Source organism: Drosophila kikkawai, chromosome 2L (genome assembly GCF_030179895.1).
Source record: "Drosophila kikkawai strain 14028-0561.14 chromosome 2L, DkikHiC1v2, whole genome shotgun sequence".
Classification (NCBI taxonomy): domain Eukaryota; kingdom Metazoa; phylum Arthropoda; class Insecta; order Diptera; family Drosophilidae; genus Drosophila; species Drosophila kikkawai.
In genome coordinates this window covers 16,169,304-16,193,397 of record NC_091728.1, presented here as the reverse complement: position 1 = coordinate 16,193,397, position 24,094 = coordinate 16,169,304, and the positions used below count along the sequence as shown (strand labels likewise).

At 38.8% G+C, this 24,094-nt stretch overlaps 3 protein-coding genes across 10 annotated transcripts in view; 2 read left to right on the top strand and 1 right to left on the bottom strand.

The window, feature by feature from the left end:
- Nckx30C (solute carrier family 24 member Nckx30C) overlaps positions 1-24,094 on the bottom strand; it is a 40,220-nt gene that overhangs the window by 10,465 nt on the left and 5,661 nt on the right. For 4 of the 8 annotated variants that reach the window (XM_041775649.2, XM_070283513.1, XM_041775650.2 and 1 more), the window contains exons 3-5: positions 12,494-13,110; positions 6,050-6,278; positions 1,300-1,493 (exon numbers count right to left, since the gene is read on the bottom strand). In XM_041775649.2, the coding sequence (XP_041631583.1) occupies positions 1,300-1,493; positions 6,050-6,278; positions 12,494-13,110 (1,040 nt within the window). The remainder of the gene's footprint in view (positions 1-1,299; positions 1,494-6,049; positions 6,279-12,493; positions 13,111-24,094) is intronic. The other 4 variants (XM_070283511.1, XM_070283514.1, XM_070283512.1 and 1 more) reach the window with 2 other exon arrangements.
- LOC108077199 (uncharacterized) lies at positions 8,973-10,048 on the top strand. Its single transcript, XM_017170447.3, has one exon. It carries the CDS (start codon positions 9,035-9,037, stop codon positions 9,713-9,715), a length of 681 nt encoding a protein of 226 aa, XP_017025936.1. The 5' UTR covers positions 8,973-9,034; the 3' UTR covers positions 9,716-10,048.
- Positions 18,231-18,889, top strand: LOC108077200 (uncharacterized). Its single transcript, XM_017170448.3, has one exon. The coding sequence runs from the start codon at positions 18,283-18,285 to the stop codon at positions 18,601-18,603; it is 321 nt and encodes a 106-aa protein (XP_017025937.1). The 5' UTR covers positions 18,231-18,282; the 3' UTR covers positions 18,604-18,889.

Genomic DNA, 24,094 nt, shown 5'->3' with positions numbered 1-24,094 from the left:
TGAGGCGTGTGTTAGTGACAGATAGAGATAGATAGAGTGTGTGTGTGTGGTGGGTGGGGATGGGTTGTGGGCTGTGGGTGGGATTCGTTTTTCTTTTTTTTGAACAGTTGAATGGAAAAGAATTCGGGCACAAATCGTTGTTTAGTTAATATCAAAGTTAAAGTAAACCGAAAATCCATAAAAAAGTCACACATAAACGTTGCATAAACACACAGACAGATCTTTCTGTATATATTCTCTTTTTTTTTTTTTTTTCTTCGGGGCGGACTTGACTTACTGCCTAAACACATTTATATATTTATGCAATTGACACTTTTGGAAATGAAACCTCCATAAAAACACCAGTGGGAAAACATCAAATTGGAAAAGGAGAGGGAAAGAGTATACATCAAAACATATATAATTTTGTATGTGGAATGGGAAAGGGCATAAAAAACACACCATGGTTCAGTTTAGAATCAGTTCAAACGTTGCTTCAATCGGTTAACCAATCAGTTGCTCAATCAATCAATCAATCAATCGATTAGCAATGCAAAGGAAACATGCCAACACAGCTAGAATTGGAAAATGGTGTGTATATATTTTTGTGGGTCGCTTGAACTGGTCGCTAAACCCTGCCTGTCTAGCAAAACTAGGTAATAGATCAAATTGGAGTTTGTTTTTTGCCGGTTTTCATTTCTTTTTTGGTATTGGGAAACACAATTTAATGCTGACAATAACGATAGTTGATTAACGATTATCATGAAGGAGCTTTCAATGTGTTTAAATCATACATATATAATATTCCTGCTATAAGACATTGTTTGGTGTCACAAATAATTATAGATTTCCCTGTTTTGAGTTAAATTTTAAAATTTACGATATTTTAATTATTTTAAATTTATTGTAAATCTTGGATTGTTAAAATTTAAAGCATTTAATCTTTTTAGTTTACGATAATTAAATTACGATATCAGTCTTACGATATAATTTTACGATATTAAAAAAAATGTTGCCTACTCAAAATTAATCTTGATTTCAGCGGTAATTAAATATCCTTATTTTGATGACCGATATTGCCTGAATTGTCATTTAGTCGCTTGTATGAAGAATGCAGCGCATTTTGTGTGACACAATCAATCAGTTTTTATATATTTTCCAAACCAAAAAGAAAGACAATAATAATAATCGTAAAAGAGTAATGTTAAAAAATCATAAATTTCCAACTTAAAATCATGCCTAAGGAAAATCATGAGCATCATAAATTATTTCATTAGCACTGCTCACTCGAAATCAGGCAACGGATAGAGGGTGACTTACCGAGTCGAGGGTGGTGTCGATATTCCCGTTGGGACGATCCCCAATGGTGGTCTCCTTGAGGTTGATCTTGACGTGGTTGGCCGCCGAGGTGGTGGCACCACCGCGCTGCGGCTTGGTGGCATCCAGCAGCACCTTCAGCGAGGCGATGGCGTGCAGCTGTGTCGCCTTCTCGTCCACTTTGCCTGGAACATCATCTTTGTCATTGTAATTGTGTGTGGTTTTTTTTTTTTGCGAGTGTTTTCGAATAAATCGATAAGAAATGCAGTGTTTGTTGTTGTTGTTTTTGGTTTGTTTGTTGGTACACAAAACACGAGAGTGTGTGGTGGTGTTGGTGGTGTTAGAATAGCGTTGTTGTCGTTGTAGAGTAGTGTTTGTGCGGTTACGGTATTCGGTTTTCGATTTACGGTTTTCGATATTGTTTTTGTTGACACACAACGAATTGAGTTTTGAACGCAAAATCCAAGTGTTTTTATTTTTTATTTGATATTTTTGGTTTGGTATATATTTTTTTTTGCGAAAAATTAAAAAAGAAAAAAAGAAGAAAAAGGAAAGAATAAAATTGCATCGATTAAAATCAGAAATAAACGAATTAACCCAGTTACGAGTTTCATTTTCAGATTTGTAGTTTGTTTTCTTTCTTAGAGCTTTTTAATTTACAAAGAAATTCATTTTGGGGGATTTTTTTTGTTTTTTTTGGATTGGATCGTTCATATACGCAAATATATGTCTATATGTATATTGAAAATATTTTATACAAAATGTTGATGTCAGTTGCGAGACAGCATTTGGAGGTTGCTTGAGTAAGTCGAGACAGTTACGGGGTTAGCGGATACGGATAAAGTCTAGTCTAGAGTTATCTTTTTTATTTCGGGAGGGGGTTTTGGCAGAACAGAGCAGTAGAGAGAGACAGAAAGAGAGAGAGCGAGAGAGATAGAGAGCGGGGGGAGCAGACTAGGACTACGACTAGGACTAGATATAGTAACTAGGACTAGGCTAGAGATCACTACTGATATTTACCGTGTCAGAGGCTCTTGGATATTCGGTCTAACTTTGTCTCAGAATCGGAATCAGCTTAGATCCGATTCGATCTATTGAGTGTGAACTTGTGTTTTGCACTAGGAGCAGATTAGTATTTCGATCTGGTTTTTTATGATAATGTTAGAGGGATCGGACGGCGGGGTTTTTTTCTGATGGCTTTTCGATATTCAATTCAATTGGATTTTTCTGTTGTCAATGAACGGCATGAAGTTTGCTTTTGAATTTACATTTTCTCTTTCAGGGGAAGGCTACGTTATATTCTTATTTTTTGAAGAGACCCCCTTCTATAGCACGGCTCTAGCTATATACATATACATATGTGTGTATATATGTACACGATTCCGTTGGTCTTACAGCTAAGCTAAGCTTACATTTCTATAGATCGCTTGTGTGTGTTTATGGAGGGGTTCTTAGGTCACTAAAGCTATCGATATCCTAACGTTGGTTTTCTTTTATTATTGTTTGATATACAGACCTAGAGAAGAACATGCTCATTCAGAGAACTGAGAGCAAAAGCTCGACTAGATTTTGCGATGGGAATTGTGTTCTTAAGTCCAACTTGCTAAGTAAATCAATTTGAACGAAATCAAGGTTTTGTGACAAAGATTTCCGCCACTTCTTGGCCGGATTTCCAGGCTGTGCAGGCCCCAAAAACACAATTCCCATACAACGAGCATAACGAGTTGAAAGAAACGCACAGTACATATAAGTAAACAATATTTTTGACGAACATTCCAGTGACAAAAAGCGATCGGACCTATGCAAAAACACAGCCTCTGAAACGAGCTCGACTAGTCGCACATGCACCGGAGCTCGTTAATTGTTTTGAATAGTTTTCTATCTACTCGGATGTGTGTGGATGGGTGTTTAGTGTATAATGTAGCTGAGTCTGGTACCGACTTGTGGCGAAACAGCATTGCTGCGAGCCAATTGTACTAGTTGCTAACTAATTACAATTTCAATTACAATTACAATTACGATAATGATTACGTTTAACACATACAACATTAAAAACGCATAGTTCAATATGTACAGTATAAATTGTTTTGTTTTTGTCACGCGTCAAACTCAACTCAACTCAATCTGGCAGCAGTCGGTGGCATAGGTACTAGTATTCAGGCATATATTAGATATAGTATATATCGTAGCTAGTACTTGGTACGTGTGCCATTGAACTGCGCCAGCAAACTCTAGGAATTTATGATAATCTCTCTAGGCTCTAAGATATATAACGCATATGTATATATATATATATAGATATTGGTATAAATGTAACTCCAAACTGACATTGAACAACATAAAATATTTTCTTTATTTTTGTATTAAATTTCTTGTTTTTTGTTTTTGCTTTTCTTTTTTTTTATTGTTTCATTCTTTGGTTTTGTTGTTTGTTGCAACAAAATGAAAAACAAAGCCGAAAATAAATCAGTAAATAGCATTTCGGTGAAGCATCAGCAACTAAAGGCGAAAGAATAAACACCTGTAAGGCCCCTCCTACCTTGCCTGACCTATCAAACAAGCTCTGATTGAGATTCACTTTGGGTTATAGATACAATAACTGAATCATCTAATTAATGGTAAACGGTTTCGTGGCTTGTACATGGGGAATTTTAGTCTAGAAAGCCCTGATGTCTGTGTTGGCTTTGACAGGATTATGCGATCGGTAATATATTCTAGATAGTTTAATTAATCATTTTTAATTGTTTTAGAGGAATCTATTAATTTTGAGCTTAATAACGTTGTATTGTTAGTACTTAGAAGCGATTCATTGAAGACTAATCTGGTGGAAATTAGAACTTGTAAATGGGAAAGAAGAAAACATTTAATTATTCGATCGATTTATTGGCACCTATGTATATAATAATTTCAATTGGATTTGGATTGACATCTGAAGGTGAAGGCTACGCTACAATTTCAAAGTGTTCGCTGCGAACTGAACCTTCCCCAGCGATTTTTCACCTGTCCGCGAGTTGAGGTAGGCCCACTTGGAGCTACACGAATTCTAACACCTCGCACCTGCGAACCTTGGCGAGCACGCCCCTGAGTATTGCCTCATTCCGAATCCAAAATCCGACTCCGTGTTGGATTCGTTCGTGGTTCGCTGTGGGCCATTGCCGTGGCAACGACACCGATAGCCGAGGCCTTCCTACACATTTTCCACATTTTTCATGGGTAGATACACGGCCGAGAGCCGAATCCATACCAAATCAATGGTGGAAAGTCATCGGGGCCAAGCTGATTGGAAACTTTGCAGAACTACAGACTCTATCCTGTTTTGGGGGATATTGATATCGCGATGACCTTTCCCTTCCTGTGTTTCTTACACAAAAAGGAAACGGAAGGGTTGAAGCTCCTAGCTCTGTCGTTGGCTCTATTTTCCCTCCTATTACTATTTTTTGTGTTACTTTTTTGCTTGTTTTTATTCTGTTATTTTTTTTTTTTGGTGTTAGTTCGCGTCGACGCTCCGTCTGGGCCTGGCGTGCTAATTAGGTAAGTGGCTCCAAGGTCGCCATTAAAAAAGTGAACCAAAGGCAACGAAAGCTAAAACCAAATTGAAAGAAAAACAAAACAAACCGAACGGAGGCAAAGAAGAACCAAACGGAACTGAGGGCAACAACGCAACGTAAAAGCGAAATGGAAGTGAAAATCGGAGCATAGACATAGATACAGATACAGATATAGTAATTGGGCAGAGCGACAGAAGTGGAAGGATGAGCGAAAGTAACTTCTGGCTGGCAAGTCAAACATCCAATTAGAAGAACACAGAAAATTGTATACAGAGTTCGAGGTAACGCAACCGAAAAAAGTAGAACGAAAAACAGAATAGAACGATTTTGTACTTTTTGGAACAGAGATATAGATAACAGGTAAAGGTACAGGTACAGAGTATATATAGTATATAGTAGAGTAGAGTTTGGATGTTATATTGCATTTGTATATTTATCTTATTTTGGATGTAAGCGTGGGTGGTCTGGGAATATCACTTTGGCAAAAAATCCTAAGTCATGAATAAGTTTTCTTTTGTCATTAAAAATACTATAATGAAGAAGATAAACTTTGAATCATTTTCTTTAAATTTTTACTGAGCGCTGAGGAAATATATATTTGCCAAGCGTGTAACATCATAAAAATATACAATATTTAAAGTGAAAGGCAATACAACAGCACAGCAAAACGAGTGTCACAAAAATTACTCATACGCCCTGTGTGTTCGGTTTCATTTGTTTCGACATTTAGCATTAAAGCGTATGGCAGATTTACATTAATGAGCTTTAATTTAAATAATGTAATCAAGTAGTTGTAATTGTTTCAATATCAAAATACTCTTTGTTCTTTACCAAAACTATATATAATATTTTACTGAAAACTTGTGTTGTATGTAAAGTTGCTACTTTAAAGTCTTTTTGAAAATATTAAATCTTCAAATAATATTTTGAATTCTATTCTTTTATTATTCTGGATTGCCTTAAGATTTTTCTCTCAGTGAAGGAGTTGGGGAAATGGAGTTGGGACTTGGAAAGTGGGAACTAGAGGCTTCAGGACCTCTGGGAAGTTGCGGACTAAGGTTGATGCGGTAAGCGGGGAATTTCATTATGGGGACTTTTAGTTGCCAAATTTCTTTTTATTTATTTATTTTTTTTTTTGGCAATTGGCTTATTTTTTTCTTGGCTTTACTTGTGCAAAACACACTGTGGCAACTCAACGGACTTACCATCGTGTAGTGGATCTATCGTGTGTATCATTAGCTGTAACAGGCCGTGGCGGAACTTGGCGCCGGTCTGAGTACTACCCGAGGTGCCGCCCCCGCCGCTGCTATTACCTGTGGCGCCCGCGTTGCTCGAGCCCGGCGGACCCGAGCGCGTTTCGCTCGCCGCACGCGATGTCACCGAGCCGCCCGGCTGGGTGGCCATCGATGTTTCCGAGGAGTTGGCCGCATTACCCTGCAGGTGAAGGAACGGAACGGAACAGTGGGTGGCGTTGGGTTTTTTTTTTTGGTTAGGTTTGCGGTAACCATAACGGCATAGGGTTACGGTTACGTTACGGTTACGTTTACGATTACGGATTGGGGTTTTTCATTTGATTTTTGTTTTTTTTTGGTTTGATTGATTTTTCGAGTTGTGGTATTTTTTCGAAAGAGCGGTGTTATGTTCATTATTGGTAGTTTTTGTTAAATTTTTTTTGGTAATGGTAAGCATATTTCGAGAAAAAGGTGAAAAGAAGAAGAAGAAAAGTTTATTATTGCAATTTGTATAAATTTACAAGTTGAGTGTAGCTTTTTTAGAGGGTTTTTTTTACTGTCATGTTGCTGTAGTTGTTGTAGATTTGTTCTGGTTGTGATAACTGTTGTTGTAGTTGTTGTTGGTGTGGGCTGTTGGTGTAGTTGTTGTAATTGTTGTACTTGTTGTTGGTGTGTGACTTAAGAACTAATCGAATCGGTAAGTGCAAGTTAGTTGGGGAGCCAATATCTGAACGGAAATCAGAGAACATTAACCAAAAACACAAAAAGTAAGTAAACTGATAGAATGATAGAAAAATATATACGTAATACCGTTTACCACAACATCCAACACAATATGTTACGATACACGGACCACTTGCGATCGAACTGTGCAGCTGATCTAGGAAATATATATAGTACAGTCTGGGGATCAGAGAGAGAGAGAGAGAGAGAGAGAGAGATCGACAGTCTGGAACTTACATTCGATTGGCTCTTTGACCTTGGCTGTCAAAGGTGGATGTTTGGAGGAGTACGAAATATATATATAACAAGTTTCAGAAGGTTCTTATTTTTTTTTGTGCAACAAAATAAACATATCGATCGGTGCCAAGTCAACACTTTCATTTATTTACAGAAGGAAAGTTGTAGAAGTAGTAGGTGCTAAGGATCGATCTTGAAAGTACCTTGCCCCTTTAGGAGTCGTATATATATACACATTACAAAATCAAAATGATATAAGTTCGAGGATGAGGGAAAACAAGAAGAAACGAGAAGAAACGATGAACACACACTTTTCGTATTTTTTTTGTCGTTGGAAATTTTTTCTGTTTGTCTGTTGCAACAATTTTTGTTGGGGTTGTTTTTTTTTTTTAAATACATACAAGCTTTATATGACTTTTTCTCTTTGGTAATTTCTTTTCTTTGTATATATATTTTTTAAAGATATATCTGTATTTGATATTTGTCAAAGCGCAGTGGGAAGTTTTGTTGTATTTCATTTTGCCTTCACTATAATCAAAAAGAAACAGATAAAACACAAAACACATTTGGAAAAACTTTGTCAGAGAACTGAAACCGAAAAAAATACATTTTCAATCGATGCGAATTAATTGTTGGCACATTAGCGAAGGAAGCGCAGGCAGATGAGGGATTCGGATCGGATTCGAAATCGGTGGGTTTAACTAATGCAATTGCAAGCACTAACTATAAGGCTACGAGAGTGTCTAAGAGGTGTACTAATTATACGATATTTACGATATGAGCGGGATGGTGACTAATGGGGACTCTAATGAATGAATGGAAACGATATGATAATTGGCCTGGTACCTGATATACTATATATATTTTGTTTACTCTATATGCCTCAAAGTGGTGTAAATGAGAGCTTGTCTTTCGTAACTCCCCATTCATAAAACTGGAACTCGAATTGGAAGTGGACGTGGAAGCGAAACAGGTGCAGGGCCGGTCTTAACAAGTGGCTCGTGCCCAGGTGAACTACCCCACCGTGCTGATTATAATGCTAATTAATGCCCAGTCATGATCGAATGCCTAATGGCGGGGTTTTCAGCTCCGATCACACTCATTCACGGTTCGGCCTAACTCACTCACCCATCCACTGACGCAAAGACCAAAGACACCTGCGAAATCCACTGTCTCAAAGGGAGAAATCAATGAGAAAAGAACTCTCTCTGGGCAGATTTAATCACCTTCAACCTGTTCCAAGGTTTGATTAATTTTTGACACTGCACTTAGCCACGAATCTATATTAGCTGCAGTTTGTTGTCGTGTATGAAATCACGCCAAAAGTATTTTATAATATCGAAAATTCATCACCGATCGCCGGAGACAAAGACGTTGTGCGAGGGGGGCAAATTACGTTCGTTACCAAAGCGCTTAAATCACATAATGAATTATTTAAGTCCAGCATGAATCACACAAACAGTAATTCGAAAATCAACTCAAGATTCAAGACACTCAAGCTCGAAATTTCGCCCCTGAGTGTTGACCTGAGTGATCTAAGAGATGCAAATCCGCAAGACAAACAGACTCAAACTCGATATTGTCACTCAACCTGTTTGCTTATGATAGTGTAATATATATATATATATTCGCTGAGAGATCGGAAGAACTGTCAACCTGTCCAACCAGGGGGCGACCCCGAAACCCGTTCCAAGAAATGAAGCAAATATTCCTGGTACTGAGACGTCACAGCCCAGCATTTGTTTACGCTCCATGTTTGGCTTTAGTAAACAAAAGCGATTGATAATATATCCACTGATAACCGGCTGATCGGATCGAAGCGAATCGCCGTGTATCGGATGCACTCAGTGGCGAGCCGAGGCCCGGGCTTGAGTTCGGCTCCGCCGCTGCGGTCGGTGTAATCCGAGTCTTTATATATAGCGCCTAAGCCCGCGCGAGCCTCACTTAGTTACGAATCTCTAACCGAACCGCATCGCATCGCGAGTAGCAAAAGCCACAATGTTTCAAAAAAGGATTATCGAACTGATCACGGTTCTCGTGTACTGGATGCTTCTCACTCCGTACATCTACAAATTCTGCAAAGATCGTGATATTGTGAAATTTAGTGCAGACCATCTCATCAGCTCCATGGGCGATCACTGCACCTTTGCCCTGTGTCTGATGATTGGATACGTGGTCTTCTATCGGGTTGTAATCTTCATCTACATGAAGCTCAAGGAGTGCGACATTCGGATGTGGGACGACCTCAAACATGCCAAGGATGACCCAGAGGCACACTTTGGCAAGAAGTCACACTACAAGCCTGTTTCCCTGGAGAATGTCGATGTGGTGGACTCGCCACCCGGAAAGTTGAGAAAGACCAAGAGTGTGGACTCTATGAAGAAGAAGGCGGGAAAACATTCTGCCTCGCCACCGCCCATGATCCGGACCATCAGCAATCCGCTGCTCATCGAGAGCGACCTGGCGCGCATACACATCAAGCACGAGACGCGGCCCTTGGAGAGTGCCACCTTACCCAGACACCAGCAGCTGGCCCAGGTCCATCCCAGTCCCAATCCCAGCCTGAGAAGTGCACCACCCGTGCCAGTTATGGCGAAGAGCGCCACTCTGCCGAACCACTACAGCCACGGCGTGATCATGTCACCCAAGGTTCTGATGCCCAGACCTGAAGAAGTGTAGACAGACTTCAATAGCCGCGCGCAAACTATTTAAATGTTTTTTGGAAATAGTTTATGTGACAGCATCAAGTATTAGCTACTGCCCAAAGATCGAATAGATAATCGAGAAACCACGAAATTAGTCAAACACCACATACATTCCCCTGAAACTCATTCCAGTTAGTGAATTCCTTAGTTAGTGAATTATATTTATGTCATAAGACTGCTCCTGTTATCTGTGTTTAGTTATCGAAACGCAAACATTTATGCGTAATAAACAAACGTCTATTTATACGACTATTTATACGACTATTAATACGATAAAAGCTGAATAAATTATATTGTATTTGTGAAAGCGAAGGTTTATTTATTTGGAGAAATGGAAAGAAAACTCTGGGTGAGAACGGTATTTTATGTTGGAAAAATATTAACTATGGAGCTGGTAATCCAGAGAATTATTCTTTGTATACAAATACACTGACTTAATTGGGTATTGTATTATTCTGGTAAAATTTTCTTATATTTCAAGACGCTTAAAAAAGATTTAGATCAAAAGTTTTTGATTTGGGTAAGTATTATGATTTATATATATAAAAGAAATGTTTATTTTGGAAGCCAATACTTTAAAATTTTATTTAGCTAGATCTTTCTAGAGTCTTTAAATCTAAAGGAATCTCTAAAGATTCGCCTTTGAAATATTTTATTACCACGAATATCGTAAACATTCTTGCGCTTAAACCACTGCTTTCTTTTAGGCGGTTTTGGGAACAAATAAGACGCGCAACTTTTCGGAGAAATATCTTAAATTTTCTTTTAAAAAATGCTAAATTCAAGTAAAAATAAATATATATTTTGTTGCCCAATTCAAGTTGAGGCTTCTTAAGGGCTTAAAAAGGTGTGTGCACATGGGATGTGTGTTTTACAGAGCAAAAAGCGTGGGATACAGAAAATTGTTCTACGCATGCGTACGTTCTCTCTACCTCCCACTTACTCCCTCACATTCACTCTCGCACTCGCACTCACGCAGCATGCGACCAGGCTCGAGTCTCGACTTAAGATCAAGATCAAGTTCAAGCTGTGTTTGTGCAAAAAAGGTTTCTTTCTGGGTTAAACACACTCGCATGCAGAGTTCTTAGGGGCAGGTGTAAAGTATATGTGTGTGTATATGTGTGTCTAGTGGGTGTGTTTTGAGAATTTATGTGTTCAGTGGCTGGTTTATATGTTTAGTGAGAGGAGTTTGGTGGATTCACACAAGTCGAGAGACGCATAGCAAATCAAACGTTGGACTAACAAATGGAATCGAAGCTAATACTAAAGAGGAAATCAGAAATCGAACTATAGTGAGTTAGATAGAAGAGAAAGTATTTCGATAGCTTGAAAGAATAGGAATAGATTATAATAATAATGATTAAAAAGTTAGCAGAACGTGAAAGTGCAACGCAGTGGAAATTAATCAGTTAGCAGGATTTCTTAATATTCTAAGTTTGGATTTAAAGCTAATTGAATTAGAAGTATTTCAATTTATTTATTAAATAATATACTTAATATTCTAGAAGTTTCTTTTATTTTCAAAATATTTTTTAATATCATCATGACTTTGACATCATGAATTTCAACATTTTAGATATATAATAAATAGAATTTCACTAAACTAAAATATCATCACATCTTGAAATAGATCAAAACTATTTCTAAAACACTCCGTTTTTTTAAAAGCAGTCTAGACTTGCCACTAACCAAATATATTTCTATATATATCTTTTTCCTTAACTGGATAGCACACCAACCTTTTAGCTGCATTTTTCGAATATCTTTTTTAAAACTGGAAATGTATTTAAAGCTGCATGAGCTCAGACGTGTTTCAATTGATGTTCGAGGATCTAAAATGCTCAATCGATGCAAAAATATAAACCTAAACCGGTTCTTAGTCTTAGTCTTACAATCGGTTTTTTCTAATTAGGCACTCCCTGTAGAATCCAGAAACCGGTTTTTCCTGGCAGAGATATTCCAGAGATGGATCTAGAAATGCCATATAGGTGAGCAGTTCGATTTCGAATGGTAGCGAAAACCCAGAGTGGGTCAAGGAGAGCAGTATCTGGATCTCCGCAGGTGAAATTTGAGTGGAACTGCGGAGGAATCACTCTGAGTGACTGTCACCAGATTTATGGTGGCTTTCAATGCCAAAGAGAAGCATCAGCAGAAGCAGCCGCAGCAGCATCGCTTCAGATTCATTAGTCATGGACGTTTCATCGACGATTGCAACAACAATGGCCCTTAGTCATAAATATATATGGTTGGTAAATACTAGTAACACCTGCTAACTGGTTAAAGTCCGGCACGCGCCAAAAGCTCGCATGAGACTGAACTTGTGGATATGTGAATATGTGGAGATGTGGGGATGTGGGCATGGAGGTGGAACTGGGGATTTCCGGGGGTGATTATTGGGGTGGGAAAAACATACACAAAACGAAAATCAAAAACGAAATTTCGTTCCTGGCAAAGGATCTTCGTTTTCGTTTTAACTTTGATTCTTTTCTTTTCATTTTTTATTGGCAAACAAAATTTTGGCTTTTTAATTTCGCTTTCTCTTTTACGATTTTCTTGATTTACGTTTTTTGTAATTGTTTTTTGACTTTTACTTTTATTTATTAAGCTTTCACTTCTTTTTTTTTTCGTTTTCAATTAAGAACATTTCGAGATAGAGAGAGAGAGATTTTTGTTGGAATTTTCTTATTGGACTGATTTGATTTGATTTGATTTCTGAATTGATTTGTTGCAAAAAAACTTCCCAACTACTTACTGCTGGCATAAGTTGATCTGTACTTCGGACGCGAGTCACCTTGTTTTTGGTAATCATCTTCTTGACGCACGTCTCCACCTGGACATTCCACTTCATGAAGGTCACGTAGGCGATATAGATGGTAAAGAGTATGAGCGCCTCCCACCAGAAGATGCGGTTGTCCCGGAAAAAGTAGATCAACACCAGCAGACTGATGCTGTAGAAGGAGCAGTCACGAAATAGGGGCCACCACGTTAGCGATAGCACCGTCTTCGAGAACAGCGCACACATGCCGATCACAAACAGGATGTTGAACACGGCGGAGCCAACGATCGTACCAATGCCCACGTCGTCGAACGACACGAAAACGCCAATCACACTGGTGAAGAGCTCGGGGGCACTGCCACCCGCCGCCATAAACGTTGCGCCGGCCACATCGTCCGTGATGCCGAGCTTTTCAATGATTACGTCAAGGGAAGGCACGAAGAACTCATCGCAGACAATGGCCAGCGCCACAAACATATAGATCACACCAATGATGTGCAGGATGACAGCGCCGTTCTCAAGCTGTTCTTTCGTGAATAGGTCTTTCGGGAATAGTGGCGTTTTCGTGGTGGTCGAGTTATCGTTGTGCGTGTCTGCAAAGGACAATACAAAAAATATTATAAAATGATAATTAAAAATATTATACATTTTATTGAGCAAGAGAATATTAAACAAATCATTTTCCAGAGTCTTTAAATTTATTTGTTTTGATAATTAAATATTTTATATATTAAACGAAATGGTGGAAACCCCCTCAAAACCGTTGTTTCCAAAGAATTCTATAAAAAAGTTTTAATTGAAAAGCTGAATAAATTTTTAATTAACTTTTTTTAATTAAATGGAAAGGGAGAATTTTCCAGTAAATAAAAAAAATACAGAAACAAGAAAGGAAGCTAACTTCGGCACGCCGAAGTTTGTATACCCTTGCAGATTGGTTTTGATGTTTATATTATAGATTTAAATGCTGAAAACACACACAAAACAGAGTTTCATTACATTTTACCTATACTTATTATGTTTACAGTTTGACAGTTACAGTTTTACAATCCCAGCTTTACATTTTCTCTACATTTACCGATCGTCTATATGGCAGCTATATGATATAGTTGTCCGATTTTCATAAAATTTTTACCAAAATTCTGAAAACAATAAAAAAAGCTTATATCTAAAAGTAGATAAGAATATGTTGGAAAACAACGAAGTTATAATTTTTTTCCTATTCATTTGCCGATCGTTCCTATGGCAGCTATAAGATATAGTCGTCCGATTTTCATAAAATTTTTACCAAAATTCTGAAATAATATAAAATGGCTATATCTCAAAAATGATGCAAAAATATTGAAAAACAGCAAAGTTATAATTTTTTTTCTAAAAATTTATCGAACATTTGTATGGGAGCTATATAATATAGTCGTCCGATCCGGCCCGTTCCGACATATATAGCAGTGAGAGTATATAGAAGACTATATGCAAAGTTTCATTCAGATAGCTTTAAAACTGAGGGACTAGTTTGCGTAGAAACGGACAGACGGACGGACAGACGGACGGACAGACGGACGGACAGACGGACAGACGGACAGACGGACATGGCTAGATCGACTCGGCTGTTGATGCTGATCAAGAATATATATACTTTATAGGGTCGGAAACGTCTCCTTCACTGCGTTGCAAACTTCTGACTGAAATTATAATACCCTGCAAGGGTATAAAAAGGTAATGAAAAGCACTCAAATAAATACGATGCTTCCCAGAAAAATCTCTCATATGCTAAATTTTCGCATGTTATAAATGCGGATTTAAAGAAGATAATTTAATAATACTGTAAAAATCACAATGCATTTATATCTTTTTATTTATCTTTTTTACATCTTATAAGATGAACTATAGTTCATGGTTACCAAGCAAAACAACAACAATAATTAAATGCACATGAAAAGCCACAAGAACGTGCTTTAAATACAATGCAATCTAAAGTGATAATAAGAATTGCTCAGCTGACAATGAATAAAAATAAGCAAAACCGCTGAAGAATCACACATATGACGAATTTGTCATTTTGCTGTCTGCCATTTTGACCTTTTACAAAGCTACCTGTATCCGTGATTTGGATGGATACATCCCCCTATTAGACATCCTCAATTAAGTGGCTCGACCTTTTGGAAATAACGCTGGCGATACTCCCTTGTCGCCAGTGCAGCGGTGCCTTTGGTGTGCGATTTTTATGGCAATTATTTCGTAAATTATGCAGCACATTTTGCAACAATTAACAAATTGCACTTATTTGCTGCCGACTTCGATGATGATGATGTTGATGTTGATGGTAAATGTTTGCAATGTAAATGTTTAACAATCATTTGTACTGTGAGCAATCATTTTGGCGCGTGTGCGCCAGGTAAATAATTAACGCGACTTTAATCGCCGTCTCCACTGATTCATGTAAGTCGCACAGTTCTAATAAGTCGGCTTTAAAAACCACAAAAGTCATCTTTTTATCGCTGGCTTCTTAATCTTCAGTCTAGCTTTGTTTGTTTATTTTCCCAGTGTGTAACATAGTGCTTATGCTTCCATTGGCGAATGTGTGTGATGTGGCACATTCAAGGGCAGCAAAATGAAAGGGAGAAGGCTTGGCTTGGCATAGAAAATAAATCAAGATCTGTAGAATTTTACTAGCTATTGGTATGATATTTTTTATTTAAGTTTAAGGATTGTAAACCTATGTTTCCACCAGATTATATTCTCATATCCTTTTAATAAGTTTTAATTATAAATATATAAAACATATATATATTTTAAAGTGTAGGGAATAAAGGAGATCGTCTAATCCAGGTCCCAGAAATAGACCCCTAGTTGACTCACAATGTTTTCGAACTGAGACGTTAGGCTGACAGACAGACAGCGAGGAAAAGTGCTCTATAACCGGTTTTTGGGTTCAGACGACGGACAGGCGGACTCCCTGTCAATTTGCCAATTTGCATGCAGCTAACGGACCTCGCTACGGTCCACACCCACAACAACACCCACTTTCTGTTGGTGGGCGAAAGGAGGCGGTAGGCGGGGCGACATCGAGCGTGAGCCACAACTGAATGATTCTAGTGAATCACTGGCCAAATGCTTAATGAGTGACGACGCTGCCGATTGAAAACCAATATGCTTTCAGGGCAGTTACACCAGCAAAAATTTGAAGAAAAATTTAATTTGTTTAAATCTAGATATGTATAAAAACCCTAAATTTACCTGTGAATTCTCTATAATTTTTAAATAAACCAAAAGATTTAAATGGTTTACATATTGTTGTCTTCTTTTCAACCTATTACGAATCTCATTCTCAATTGAAATCGATATCAACTTTGTTTCAGTGTACCTGACGATAGGTTGATCTGGTAGGGAACACCCTTCTCGTTGAAACAAGTACGTTGCCTATCAAACTGGATCATCGGCTCAGGGAATAGGCAATTGGCAAAGTGAACTTAGAACTGAGTTACTCAGACAGTTGTGAGTTGGTCAATGGCTTTGAAGAGTCTGCAATGCAGCAAGGATACGAGTTGATTTAATAAGCACAAAAATAAATAGAAAAGAGTAATCCAAAAGACATAATTATGTATTTTAAATGAGCTAAAAATGTACGATATAAGTGACATTTGCCAGAATCGAGGTGCATTGAACAAGGTATTCATTTGCTGATGATTCCTTATAATTTGAAGCAGTAAAAGGCATGAAAATGAACAAAATTCCTCATTAGTTGAATAAATAATTATGGCTTGAAGGTAACTGATTAAAAATATTTTACGGCAATTTATCAAAGGCATAATATTTAATAAATTAGCTAGAGCTTAAGTCCAGCTTTATTAGAGAAATTTAATTTTAGCAAGTTAGATTGAAGGTTAAAGTGTAAATCTTAAATCACAGACTTTTCCATCGAATTAGCTACTTTCCCTAATACGAAATTCCTTCAATGGATTCCATGTAAGCTTTACTTATTAAAAATATTAGAAAAGTTACTTTAAAATCAACCAAAGGAAAATTTCGAATTGGTCTGATGGGAATTTCTCTTTGCTTAATATCTATTATATTTATATTTTAAGGCTCTTAAAATCCAAAGAAAGCTGTTAAATTCCAGAAAATGTATTGCTTCACAGATTATCTCTTTAGAAAATAGCAAAATTCACTTTTAATGATTAGAAGAGTGGCCCTAAACTCCAAGAGATAACTCTTAGCAGATTAAAATATTTAAATAGTGTAAATAGAATCCAAAATTTATGAGATTTACTTTTTAAAATCCACAGATATAATTCCCAGAACATTTAATGCTTCACTGATTATCTCTTTAGCAAATAGAAAAATGTACACTTAGAGATTGGGGGCGGCACGTTAAAGTCCAAGATATAACTCTTTGCAGATTTCTTATTCGCTAATGAATCACATACATATAGTTGACGTTTTATCTGAACAATAAAATTACTAATGCCCTGAAAATAAAGCAAAGCCGCAGCTAAAAATAACGCAAGCGAGGGGCAACAGAATAGATAAAATGCAGGCTTATATTACTCATAAACATATATCTTAATTAAACTTATGAATCCCTGGTTCCTCGACCATCTTGCATTGATTAGGTACAAGTATCAAAATGAATCCCCTCGACATTTCGATTACGCCATCAAGTCATGACTTTGAAGCGAATATACTACATCTGTATACACCATCCTACAGACACGAGCCCCTCGAAGTAGCGTTGGTCATCATGAAATTGTTATTGGGTTCACTGGATGGAGGTAACAAAATAATGACTATTAAATATTATTTATTATTTATTGTCTCTGATTATTTATTGCGACCATGTGGGCGTCTGCCTTGCTGGCTGCCTGGCCTGGCCTGCTCTCCACATACTTATTATGGAGTATGGAGCCAGGCGACGAGGGGGAAACCAGTTCCGAGTCCCAATCGCGATTCGCGAAATGGCACCACAATTTGACTAAGCGACTGCAGTCGTCGTCGTCGTCGTCGTGAGATATATAGAGATGGTATCGTTGCCAATCACGCAAATTAATTAGCATTAATGTGCCAACAGGTGAGTTGCTGCGGATCGTAAAAGTTATTCCGCTCGAAGGAGATTTCCTTAGCACTTTTATTTTTATGGGAGGAGAGGGAGAGAGAGCTTTGGATGATTTCATCCCAGAGATGAGCTCGTGACAATTCCAATCAAATAAAAACCAAATGCAGTTGGAATCAATAAAAATTGGGTATTTATCATACATCAAGAGACGGTAATAAATTGTTGTCTTTACTGATTTTCTTAAAAGGGTTTATTAGTCACTTGTGGTTCTGTATTTATTATGAAGATAAAGCTCATGTTGGAAATAAAAAATATAGTTAAATCTTTTATAGTAAGGTTATCTATCTTATTATATTCCAAACTCAAGACCTAATTATATTTGATAATTATTAATAAATTATATTTACAAATTCACGATTTTTGATATTTGACGCGAAAATCGGTACGAAAATCGATTTTAATCGTTAATTTTAATTATAAATCTAATAAAAATGTAAAAAAAAGAAATTAAAGTACTATAACCACTCCTAACCTCACGCTTCCACCTCCAGGCGACACTCAGTCATTCAATGGGTACGCGGTATGCGTCATGTCAGGCCGAGACGCGTTGTTTACGGAGCAACCGAAATCGTAACCAGAGAACAAAGCCACACCAGAATGCTCTGCGGCTGTCGACACTCGCAATCAGTCCGCCAGTAGAAACCGATCCATACAGATGGCAGCCGCAGTAGCACACAGCCAGGAGGAGCTCTTCGTGAGCCGGGCCACCATTCAATTGCAGTTTCAACCCTCCGTCGAGGCATCACCCCGCATCTACGAGTGGCGCACGCAGGTGCTGACGCCTAAACCCGCCCCGGAGGAGGACCTAGTGAGCGTCAAACAACATACCACGGAGGCTGCCACGCCCCGGGGTAGCTACTACACTCCACCGCAGATCTTTGGGACCGAAGCGAAGCGTAAGAATCTGCCCCAGACGCTGAGCAACTTCTTCGAGGCGGAGCGGCACTCCAGTGCCTGGACTCGCGTGACGAAGTAGGCGCCACCCAAGGAGACGGTGGGGCCTAATCGATTAACCCATTAAGTGTGTGCCGAGACCTGCAGCAGCAGGAGGAGGAGGAGGAGAAGGCGGAGTAAAGTGAAATTCCATTCCATTTCGTTGCCAAAAATTCCAATTCATGTCCCAAAAAATTGCTTACTCGCTGGGCCTAGGCCAACCCCAAACTATATGTACTCGTTGTATATAAGCATCGCATCCCATGAATATTTATGTGCCCCCACTTTTTTGCCTGATAATGCAATAAAAGTATTATTTGATAGATAAAGCTAAATTCTCTTTCTCTCTCAGCTCTGCTGTGCCCAGCCCTCCCAAGGGGTTAAACTTCATTAGGGCGCGATAAGAACGGGGCCTCGGAATGACTTTGGGACTGTTAGGGACTTGGGCTTTCCAGAGGGGCTTTTCGGGGCTGGCTTTCTGGACTGGCTTTACTTTTCTGCCACGTCATCAGTGTGCATAAATCACGGCTGAACAAACGCACGAAAATTACAGGAACCAGAAGAGCGAAAGTCAAAGAAAAATCGCACGCCTGGCCGGAAGTTCATTATGGGGGGGGGGGGGGGAGCTCGCAGCCCACCGAAGGCGGAAGCGGCTAGGGAAGTGGAACCCACACACACAGTTACACACATACAACACTCCTAGTGTCCGCGTGCTTTCACGCTCTTTGACCCATGAAAGCAGCTGCTAATTTATCAGAGAGACAGCGCTCTGTGGCACGAACCGCACGCTCGGCGGAGAGCGAGCAGCGCTTCAAGGTGGCCGCCGGAATCGATTAGCCAGCCCAACAACAGTCCAGCCAAGAGTAAAGCAGCCAAAAGCAGAACAGCCAACAGCCAAACAGCCAAAATCAGAGCAAGCCAAACGTGCAATGCACATGCAAGCCACTGCCAGCGGCAAAAAACTGATAAACACTGCAAAAGAAAAGTATAACGTAAAAAATGAGACAAAAACAAAGGAAATTTTATTCGAGGGGCAACTGCAGGCCTCACAGAAAAAATAAGAAATTCCAATTAAACAGCAAACACTCAGAAGTATTATCAAAAAATTATACGTTGTTTTTAAGAAAAGAAATTACTTACAAAATTAATATTTATTTCCCTTTCTTGCATTGGAAAACACTTTAATTTTATCAAGTAAATAAACCCATATACAACATATTCTTTAAATTTTTTCTCTGCGTGCCTGCAGGGTTGTCAAGTGGCTGTTGAATCAATGCAGGCTGCGAGAAGAGCCTCGAGCTCGTCCTGGCGCAGTCCTGTGCCCAATAAACAGTGCGGGTTGAAGGATGAAAGCCGAACTGATGGCAGTGGATGGGGGCACTTAAGGATTGCCATAGAAAGTTTATCACGGCTATGAGCAGCTGTCAATGAAGGTTACTTGGCAGGAGCAGGATCTGTCCTTCCTACACCTTCCTTACCAAAAAAGTTACGGCGACCATAACTTGGCACAGTTAAGACCCCAGAGCCAGGCAGTCAGCCACACATGAGTGGGCCGCATTTTAGCTAATCAAAAGCGCCGCTCTATCCCCAGGGCGATCCCGTGCCAACATTGTGGACCAAGACCAAGCCCAGGCCTAGGCCCAAAGTGCGAGCATTATAATGCCTATATGTGCTTGACCCAATTTCGCCTAGAATTACATTTCCTGATGGTGGTAGGTGGAGGAGCCCGCTTTAATGGGAAATGTTTCTTACACTAATTTCGGCATTTACGAATTTATGGGCCTCGTTAAAGTTCTCTGAGTTTGAGCGTTCAAAAATTTCAAAATCTGTTGCAAAGTTTCAACGACATATTCCCTTTCTTACTGGTGCTTGTTTCCGCAAGTAGGTACTTGAAATTTAAGCACCATTTAAAGCATAAACGAATACTCGAGAGCAGAGTTTAATAACTTTTGAGATGAACAAGCCGGATAGCTGTCAGAAATTCCAGAAACAAAAACCTATACCCATATATGAGTCAGCCAAGGTTTTTCTAAACTGAAATTATAATGCAAAAGCTTAAAATGATGTGGTTTTGAAGTCTAAGTATAAGCCGTAGATTCACAGGTGAATTCCAGATACTATTTCGAATGAAAAACAAATCTAACCGCTTTTAATAGTTCATTAACACTATACCTTTTTAATACTAGGGAAATTACCAAAAGTAAACAAATGAAATCTAATCTTTTTTCGGTTCAAAATTTATGATTGTTTATAAACCAAACGTAGTATATCTGAACATAATAAGATAAGCTAATTAATCTGATTTGTGGAAGACATAATCCTATTATGGTTTCAAGAGGGGGCTCGATGCCTATCTCTAGCTAATTTGTATATAATTTGTCGAAAAGCTGTTAAAACTAGTCATAAATATCTGTGGAAGCTTTGGAACCACATTAAATTTGAATAATTAAAAACAAACAAGAGACTGGGTCTAGTAGGTTTCCGAAGCGTTCGAGAAAGATTTGCTTACGCGATTGACACTCAATATCTTACGGATTGCATTCGATAACCTGTTTTTCCACCGAGTGACCGCAAAACCCCGGTTTGAGTGAATCATACTGATAACAGAGACCGATACGAGTCATTGATACCCAGCGGCGAAACCCCTCGGGGCCCACGAAATATGATTCATCTCCAGGTAGGGTTGGAATATCCAATCCTGGAGGTTCACCTGCTTCTGACTCAGTTGTAACCACCTTGGAAAAATCACAGCCACCAGCACTAGTAGGACCTGGTCACTGGGGCAGACAGCAGGGGCACTTAGTGCCCACAAGCAATGGAAGGACACTCGCCGCCCTATGGTGGGGGTGGAGCGGAATGTCAATAATTAAAAAGGCGGCCAAATGTTGTCATTTCAGACCGAACCCCATGTAACCCCGACTCCTTTGCTTCCTTCTTGCCTCATAAAGCACAGAAAAATACACCGAGCCGAAAGCGAAATGGGAGGCAGGAAGGAAACGACTTCCTGCCACCCACACGGACTCGTTTTTCCCCTCTACCCCTCTCTGGGTGCTTTTTTTTCAACGTCTCTCGTGGCTTTTAGCATGCAACTCACACGTCCTTGCCAGGACGCTATTGTTGATGTTGTTTTTGTTGTTGTTGTTGTTGTTGTTGTTGTTGGGACTGTTGTTGGCATTTTGATTTATCGATTTAAATTTTGTGTTTAAGGCGCTGTGCGTGCTCTTGGTTTCCTCGGTTTATTTTTTTATACCCGTTACTGGTCGAGCACAAGTCTATATTGTATTCGTGCAGGAAGCGTTTCCACACTTTATGAAGCATAATGTATATAAGTTGTTATTCTTGATCAGGGGCAACATTCTATAGTCGGTCTGGTTCTTACAAGAGTTCCTAGAGAAACTATGCAAGCTAGAAAAATATTATTTTAAAATTACAGATGAATGTATCTGTTGTTAGAAGTACAAAATTCTGGGAAATATTCGTTTTCTGTTTAATTAATATGATAAAGTAAGAAGTAATCTTTAGAAATCTCTATTATTTTATCTATATCTACTGGGTGTGTAAAAGCCTTTCTCGGCCCAAGAATATTCTTTATTTAAAATCAATTTAAAATATTTCTAAGAGCATGGAATGCAAAATTTTAATTTACATATTCTCTACTTCCTATGGAATTCTCGAAATAACTTAACTTAAAGAAGTAGCTTTTAACCCGAAATCAATGATTAATGTGTCTAAAAGTATACAATAAAATATGTATAATCTGAACTGGCTTTGTATAAAAATGGATTGCCTACTTTTGAACCCCATTATAATTGATTTTAAATCCCTTTTTCATTTTCCTTTGCATATCAGGTATTTAATAGTCGAATTTATCAACTGTAACATTATTTTCTTACCCCCCCTTTTTGTTGTTTGAATTTTCTTTAGGGGTTTTCCCAACTCGTTTTCATTTTCTGGGTGTCTGTTTCTGTCTCTGCTTTGTTTTTCTCAATCATTTTTCAAAATGTTTGCATAGACACACACACACACAGAGACTGTGGAGCATACAGAGAGTGGCAGAGACAAACGAATAGCGAGTTTTTGGCCGCCTGCCGTTTAGGTCGAGGTCTTTGCTTAACTTTATATTCTCCTTCCTTTCGGGCTTTTTTCAGGGTCTGCGCCTGCCTGCCACCCACATGGAAAACGCCGACGTCGAGAGCCTGAAACGTCGTTAACAGCCACGTTTGCGTGTGCCTCACACACACACACACACTCTCTAAAAAATACACACCCGCACACACTCTTATGGCACAAGAGCCAAGACTGTGTGTGTGTGTGTGTATTTTTGTTGTTATTATACGGAGAGCGCGCTCGCAATTTGGGTCGATGGTAAAATAGAAAAGCCAAAAGCAAGGCAAATACACACACTCAAACATTTGTATACGACGAGCATGTGCGCGAGGATACTCGTATATAAAATTTCGAACAAAGGTCGCTGAGGAGCACTGGCAGGAGCAGGAGCAGAGCAGACCAGTGCACATTCGCTATATACACACACATATATACCATATATATATATATTTATATAAATTTATATGGAGGAGGGCGGGCAACCTGAGTTATGTGCGCTGGCTGTCTGCATTATTTCCACTTTTTGTGGACTTTTTCGCGCTGGTTTCATGTTAATTGCTCGTAGCCCCGTCGCTTGTTCCAGCAATCTGCGTTAATTTTAAAGCTTGATTTACACACAACAAGCGTTCGTGGTTGCTGTCACCAATACAAACTGCAATTGCAGTTCGCAGGACACGTTTTTCGCCTCAGAGTAGTTTTATGTGTCACGAGCTCCCCGATTTGTTTGTTGTTTGCACACTAGTCCTCCTCGTGGAGGAGGTGGGTGGGTTGGTGTAGTAAGCAAACAAACAAGGGGATTGGACAGGATTTGCCGGGGACTACTTATCAGGGCTTGACATCATCAACATCCGCACGGCGGTACATAGATTTGTCCGTTGACATCATCCTTCTTGAACTTTATAAGGATTGCATATCGATAAATGAGATATACAATGCGAATCACCTTGAATGTGGCATCGGTAAATTGGTATCGAAATAAATACCGAAGATTAAATATAAGAGATTATCAATATCTTTGAAAATAATCAAATACTACATTGTTCTAACGTCAATATCCTTTTGATATATTGCCTTTAAGGTCTGTATAATATCTGAAAAATAAAACGTTTACATCTGGCTCAAAGTTTTCCCCTAAAAGTGGCCGACAACTTTTAGACCTGAACCTGGCTCAGTTGAGTCATTAAAATGAGAAATGGCTCCGGGGTCTCTCCGCCTAAGCAAACCGTGTGCAATGTCGGGTTTAATTGTTGGCCAAAATGTGACTGCACCGCGTACACACACACAGGCCGAAAGACAGGCAGGCAGGCAGTCAGAATCAGGGCCAAAAGGTAAAAAGGTTGCCAAGGTGCAAAGGTGCAAAGGGGACTTGACTTTCGCTGATGTGGCGCAAAAATACTTTTATATATATATATATACATATATATCTC